Here is a 7,555-nt window from a genome sequence, read left to right on the forward strand (position 1 = left end):
ATAAAATTCTCTCCCTTTCCCGTTTCAGACCCTATCACAACATCCCGCGCACCTTCATACCGATAATGTGGGCCGAAGAGCGGGTACGAGTCACACCAGAAATTGCCTCAGACATTGCGCTGGTGCCGTTGATTGTCTTGATTGGCCAGCTAATAACGGGTGTACTCTTCGCCCTGGGTGCCATTATGATCTGTTGGTATCCAACGAAATTTGTCACCCACCTCTGTCAAGATCCCAAGGGGAAAAATGTCCTCCTCAAAACATTCTCACGAAGTAGCGCAACAACGACGGTGACAAGTGCGAGTGTGACAACAGCCGCCAATGCCGCAGCTCCCAATAGACATAAAGAACAGGTGACTTTGCTGGAGCGTAATGTGGGCGGCGTTAGTCTACTGCGTGCCCAGGGTTCCCAAACGGAGGGTTTACTTAGTAATACTTCTTCACGGACCAGTTCAACTGATGTGATAACCTGCTGAAGCGCGGTGCGTAGGCAACAACAACGGCGGTGGTGGTGAGCAAAGGAATTCATTGGATGATGAGGATGGGGGAGGTGATTTAAGATGTTTTGCTGCAAAATTACCGGTGTGAAATGTGGTTAAATTTGGAACGCTTTACAGGTTTAATATGTCCTCTTCTATTGAGAAGACCTTGTCAAGATCTTATATGGAAAAGATCTCCCCATTGTCTTCTATGGAAAATACTTTCCCTAGATATTCTCTATGGAAAAACCCTTTTCCAGATCTTCTCTGTAAGGAAGTCCCTCTCCAGGTTTTCTTTATGGTCAAGACCCTCTACAAGTCTTCTCTATAGTCAATACTAGGAGAGGGTCCAAATCTTCTCTGTGGAAAAGTCCCTCTCCAAGTCTTCTCTGTGGAAAGGATCTTTCCCAGGACTTGTTCTATGAATAAGACCCTCTCCAGATCTTTTCTGTGGAGAAGGCTCTCTCTAGGTCTTGTGTAAGGTGAAGACCTTTTCAATAGAAAATACCATTTCAAGGTCTTGTCTATAGAGAATATAGAAGACGTCTGGTAGGCTTTCTCCATAGAAGACCTCTCGAATGTTTTCTCCATAGAAGAACTTGAGGAGATCATCTCCGAAGAAGACCTTTAGAAGGTCTTTCAATAGAAGGCTTCTAGAAGATACGTTTTTTTATAGAAGACCTCTGGAAGGTCTTTTTTTTAATAGTAGACCTATGGAAGGTCTTCTAAATAGAAGACCCTCAGACAAGACCATCTGCAGGTCTTCTCTATGGTCAAGATCCTCTCCAGACCTTCTCTATGGAGAAGTCCCTCTCCACATCTTCTTTACAGAGAAAGAATCTTTTCCAGTTCTAGGTTTTCCCTGTGAAGAACACCCTCTCCAGGTTTTCGCTATTGACAGACAATACTCTCTTCAGGTCTTCCGTAAGGAAAATACCTTCTCCAGGACTCGTTCTATGGAGAAAACTCTCTCCACGTCTTCTCTGTGGAAAGGATGCTTTCCAGGATTTGTTCTATGGACAGGACCCTCTCCAGATCTTTTATATGGAGAAGGCTCTCTTCAGATCTTATGTAGGGGAAAGACCTTTTGCAAGTCTTCTCTATAGAAAAGACCATTTCCAGGTCTTGTCTATAGAGAATATCTTCTCCAGGACTTCTCTGTGGAAAAGACCTTCTTCATTTCTTCTTTATGGACAAGAACTTCTCAAGGTCCTTTCTATGAACCTAACACTGTCGCAGGTTTTTTCCTATAAAAATACCTTATCCAGGTCTTGTCTATGGACAATAGCCTCTTCAGGTTTTCCCTATAGATAATACCCTCTTCAGGTCTTCCCAATGGAATAGACCATTTCCAGGTCTTGTCTATTAAAAAAACGTTTTTCAGGTCTTGTCTAAGGAAAATACCTTTTCCAGGTCTTCTTTATGGAAAAACCTTTTCTAGGTCTTCTCCATGGAAAAGACCTTATCCAGGTCTTCTTTATGGGCAAGAACTTCTCAAGTTCTCTTCTATGGACAATACCCCTCCAGGTTTTCCCTATGGACAATACCCTTTTCAGGTCTTCCCTATTGAAAATACCTTTTCCAAGTCTTCTTTATGGAAAAGACAATTTCCAGGAGAAAAGTTAACAAAAAAATGTTTATAAATTTTTTTTTATTTTCAAAATTTTTGTAAAGACCTTATCCAGCTCTTCTAAAGGCCTTTTCTATGGACCTAACACTTTCCAGGTCTTGTCTATGGACTATACCCCCTCTAGGTCTTTGCTATGGACAATACCCTCTTCCGGTCTTCTCTAGGGAAAACACCCTCTTCAAGTTTTCTCTTTGGAAAATACGTTTTCCAGGTCTTGTCTATGGAAAAGACCTCCTGGTTTTCGATTTATGGGAATAGAAACCTTCTTCAGGTCTTCTCCATTCTTTACAAGTTTAATATATCCTCGGAAAAGTTAACAAAAGAAAATTTGTAAAACTTTATATTTTTCAAAATTTCTGTAAATTTTTTCTAAAATATGTCGGTAGTTGTGATTTCACAATAAATTAATTTAAATGGATTTTTAAATGATTTCAAATATTATTTGAAAAGCTTGAGAATGGAAATTCTCCAAATTATAAATATTTTTTTTATTTGAAATATTTTTTTAAAATTACCTCCCTTTAAAAATTAGCAAAATCCAATCAATTCTCTCACCCCCAGTTGTTGTGAAAAATTGTATTTTTTTATTATTAAAAAACAAAACAACAAATGAAGTCCCATTTTTGCTATTTTTTGTAAATATTGTATTAAAAAAGTTAATTAATTAAAGAATTATTTGAAATAAGTTCAAAAAAAAAAATAATTAGAATATTTTTTTTATTGTATCATAATTGCATTTTGAGAAAGAGTTCAAAGTTCATTGGCCAATAGTGGAAGCAAATCCAAGGCCATAAACAACGAATGACAATTACATTAATAGCCGATACCCACACCTAGCTACCTACCTACATATATGCACACATACATATGTCATTATAATATTCTGTCCTAAGAAGCCAGCTTTAATTTAGAAGTAATTACAAAACAATTAAGATATAATTTAAACTAGTTTGCATTGTCATATTACGTCATAAGTTCCATTAGTTAACGTTCAATAGAAAAAAATAACACTGTGCTACAAAAATTAAATTACGGAAAAAAGAATGTATTCTTTTGGAAAGATGTGAATTTTTTTCAAAGTGGAATTTTAAAAATTAGAAGATCTGCGATCTTCACTAACTTTCCAAAAAGAAAAAAGTATTTTTGTAGCCCTGTGTTGTTATCACTCATACCAAATCATAACACGTCGCCAGAGAAGTCATTGTATAATACACACACACATCCACAATTTTTTTTAAATCCCCCCAATTTTTTTTTCAATAATAGTTAAGGAAGTAAGAAATAAAAACAAAAACTCACGGAAAGGCTTTATAACTTTAAGCTAATAAAACAAAAAAAGACAAAGTTTTCAAGTCACGTTCAACTGAGATTTATCTTGTTATATATAGTACACAAAAAATATACGTACACAAGTGCCCAAACACACACGCCAGACGGACACCTCAACCTTGTGACCTGCTAGATACATAAAGATTTTTATGTAAAAAAAAATATAAAATTAAAAGAAAATAATGTTGTAAAAAGAGTCTTTCGCAGCCATGTAGTCATAGGTTTTTGTATTTTAAATAATAAAAAAAATAATTGTATGAGAATAAAAATAAAAAAGATTAATAAAATGTAAAAAAGACCCATCCAAATGTAAAAAACCAAAATATAAAAAATTTAATTTTCGGCGTTCATAAAAAATTGATGGAAAATTTTTCAAATGCTTTGAAATTAATTCTTTTCTTGTGAATCCAGGTCTTCATTAATTTTAAAGGTTTAAAAAAAATTAAGGAAAATATAAAAATTACTTTCCAGTGAATTTCCTACGAATCAAAGAATTCATTATTTTTGGATGTTTTCAAAAAAAAATTGAAAAAAAAAATATTAAAATTACTATCCAATAAATTCTGTTCTTATGAATCAAAACATTCATTAATTTTGGATCTAAACAAAAATTAAAAAAATATATTAAAATTACTTTCCAGTGAACTCTTTTCCTATGAATCAAAGTCTTCAGTAATTTTGGATGATTAAAAAAAAAAAATAAAAAAAAATTAAAATTACTTTCCAATTATTTTTTTATGAATCCAAACATTCATTAATTTTGGATGAATTTTGGATCTAAAAAAAATTGAAGAAACATATTCAAATTACTTTCCAATAAATTCTTTTCTTATGAGTCGAAGTATTCATTAATTTTGTATGTTCTCAACAAAAAATTAAAGAAAAATTTTAAAATCACTTTCCAATAAATTCTATTCTTATGAATCAAAACATTCATTAATTTTGGATGAATTTCGGATCAAAAAAAATTGAAGAAAAATATTAAAATCACTTTCCAATAAATTATTTTCTTATAAATCAAAATATTCATTAATTTTGGATGTTCTCAACAAAAACTTTAAAAAATATATTAAAATCACTTTGAAATCAATTATTTTCTTATGAATCATAACATTCACTAATTTTGGATGAATTTGGGATCTATAAAAAATTGAGTCTTAAAATCCCTTTTCAATGAATGCTCTTCTTATGAATCAAAAAATTCATAAATTAATTTTTTAAATTCTTAAAAAAAAATTAAAAATATATTAAAATTCTCTTTTGAATTTTTTTATGAATCAAAACATTCATTAATTTTGGATAAATTTTAAATCTAAAAAAAAAATTAAGAAAAATTGTAAACTTCTCTTTCCACTAAATTCATTCTCCATTCAAAGTATTCTTTTGTTGATATCTTCATTATTAGATTTTTTAATGTGAAAAAATTATTATAATTCAATCACTTTTAGTAATCATAAGTATCCAGTGATATTCTAAAGTAAAATAGGCTTTCATTTATTTCTGTGTATTTTCGTCTATTTATAATTGAATTATAATTTATCTATCCCACATCTAAACTATTTGTATTTAGTCACCTGTTAAAACAAAGATATTTAGATATGTATATTATTTAATGGCATTTATAAATAGTAATTATTAATTTTTTGTTTGTTTTTAATTAATGCTCCAAAGCCTAAAAGAACATACCTTATATGAATTATATGTATTTTTGTAAACCAAGAAAAAAAATAAAAATGACTAAAAAATAATAAAATATTTACAAATTTTGTGTATATGATTTAATTTGGTATAACATATATTTATTTGTTTTACCTTCAAACAAAACACCGTGTGTTTCACTGACGCTTTCAGGATAGTCTTACAATATAAAACAAGTAAAAAAGCTGTAAGTTCGGCCGGGCCCTCCACCATATGGTACAAATTTGCAATTTTCAAAAAAAAATATTAGGGTCTATGCGACGACGTGGACCTGCATAGGCAATTTTTTGTCACAAGCTATTACAATATTCAAATGCGAAATACAAAATACCGAATATCGGTGCGTACCGTTATATGGGAGCTATACGAACACGTGGACCTGCACAGACAAATTTCTGTCATAGGCTGTAGTACCCATTACGAACTTGAAATACCAAATTTGAAACATTTCCGCTAAAATAATGTCGCTAAAATCATCAAAATACCGAATATCGGGGGGGTACCGTTATATGGGGGCTATACGATGACATGGACCTACATGGCCCATTTTCAATACCAAAAGTCCTGCAGACATAATACACATTTGAGTAAAATTTTATCAACCTACTTCATTTCGTTCGGAAGCCAGAGTGATTTCCATAGACGGACGGACATGGCTAAATCGACATAGGCCAACAATTTCACCGGTGGTCTTCTTGAACTTCTTCAATTGGCGCAAGAAGTACCAGAAACGGAATTTGGCAAAAATGTTGTCGGGAGAAAAGATTCTCATCTTGTACAAAGGAGATTGAGGCTCCTTTTCGGAGGGCAACTTGCGGGCGATGACCTTGTATTCCTTCAACAGTGCCTTAGCTTTCATTTTGGAAGCTTTCAAAGTATTCTGAGTCACGGCAAGATTTTTATATACAACACAAAAAAGCAGTATGGAAAGGTCTCAAGTTGTGCGACTATATGATACCCTAAACCACTAGGTGTATTTAGTAGAGCTCCCGTAACAAAAAATATTATATTGGGAATTTATGTTAAGTAGATCATGCCAACTATGTACCACATAACATTGTTGTTCAGGGCGAGATGAAAAAACTGCAACCAACTTCAGACTGCTGTCATTTCAAAGCCACTCGTCCGACAGCTGTTAAATTTATTCCAGTGACAGCTCATTATATTGTTTACAAGCGCACAAAAGCATTTTGATGAGAATTTTCCAGAAAAAAAAGTTATTCGTGATGGAATTCAAGCGTGATAGTGTGATTTCTTTATATTTGGCTGGAAAACCACAAGTGGCTATCGTTAGAGCACTCCAGCAATTAAATGTTGTGAATAAATCATTTGTCTGTGATACTGGTAGCGTATCCCGACATCAAGGAAGTGGACGAAAGAATCAGCAGAAATGGTTCGAAAAATAAAGAAACGACTTGATCGAAACCAGCGTCGAAGTGGCCGAAAAATGGCTCGTGAGTTGAACATATCGCAATATTTCATTCGGGAAATATTGAAAAAGGAATGGAGCTCGGGGTATAGCCATTGAAATTTCAAAAAGTGCAAGGAGAAAGAAAATATACTCAAAAGAGCTAAAAATTTGCTTCGCTTGGCCGAAAGTGGTGAACTGCCGAATTTGAGTTTTCTCCAATTAGAAAACATTCGTTGTCCAGCAGTTTGTAAACAGACAAAATGATCGGTTTACTTGCCAAAGAGGTCAGCTGAAAATGTACACCTTCGGTTGGTCACCAGAACTCAAGCTCCGGCCATGGTGATGGTGTGGGCCGCCATAACAACCGATGGACGCTCTCCGCTCGTATTAATCGTATGTGGTATCAGAATAAATGCCGAATATTATTGCGAAAATATTCTGGAGGGTGTATTAAAGCCTTGGGTACGCAAACATTTTGGCCACAGACCTTGGACATTCCAACAGGACTCAGCACCATCGCACTCAGCACGCGCCACCCAAAAATGGTTATAAAATGAGGTTCCTCGCTTCCATCCCAGCGCACAATGGCCACCAAAATCTCCGGATACCAATCCGTTAGACTATTGTGTCTGGTGTATTTTGGAAAGCAAGGTTGGCGCTAAAAAATACCAAAGTGTCGATCACCTCAAGCAAGCGCTTCGCCGGGAATGGGCCAAAATACTGCAGAGGAACATTCGGGCATCGTGTGACGGTTTCATTGGCCGTTTGATGGGCATAATTCGTGCCAAAGGTGACCAATTCGAACAAATCTAAATTTATTCTAAAATATCATGCTATTTCCGACATTTTTGCTTTCATTCAATAAAATTAAAAAAAAAAATTATGTAATGTTTAGCTGGTTAAAAATAGTCAATAGTCCCATGTTTTTTGTCCTTATAAATTTTCCCAAATTTAGCACTTTTCAGAAATTTCAAATTTTTTAGTTTAATTGTTATACCCTACAACACA

At 33.9% G+C, this 7,555-nt stretch overlaps 1 protein-coding gene across 2 annotated transcripts in view; it reads left to right on the forward strand.

Moving 5' to 3' along the window:
- Positions 1 to 3,497, forward strand: part of LOC101887977 (protein peste) — a 48,267-nt gene extending 44,770 nt beyond the window's left edge. For both annotated transcript variants that reach the window (XM_059123837.1, XM_005188770.4), the window contains exon 7: positions 29 to 3,497. In XM_059123837.1, the coding sequence (XP_058979820.1) occupies positions 29 to 476 (448 nt within the window). In that variant the 3' untranslated portion in view covers positions 477 to 3,497. The remainder of the gene's footprint in view (positions 1 to 28) is intronic.
- The last annotated feature ends 4,058 nt before the right edge of the window (positions 3,498 to 7,555 follow it).

This window comes from Musca domestica, unplaced genomic scaffold (genome assembly GCF_030504385.1).
Source record: "Musca domestica strain aabys unplaced genomic scaffold, Musca_domestica.polishedcontigs.V.1.1 250, whole genome shotgun sequence".
NCBI classification, from domain to species: Eukaryota; Metazoa; Arthropoda; class Insecta; order Diptera; family Muscidae; genus Musca; species Musca domestica.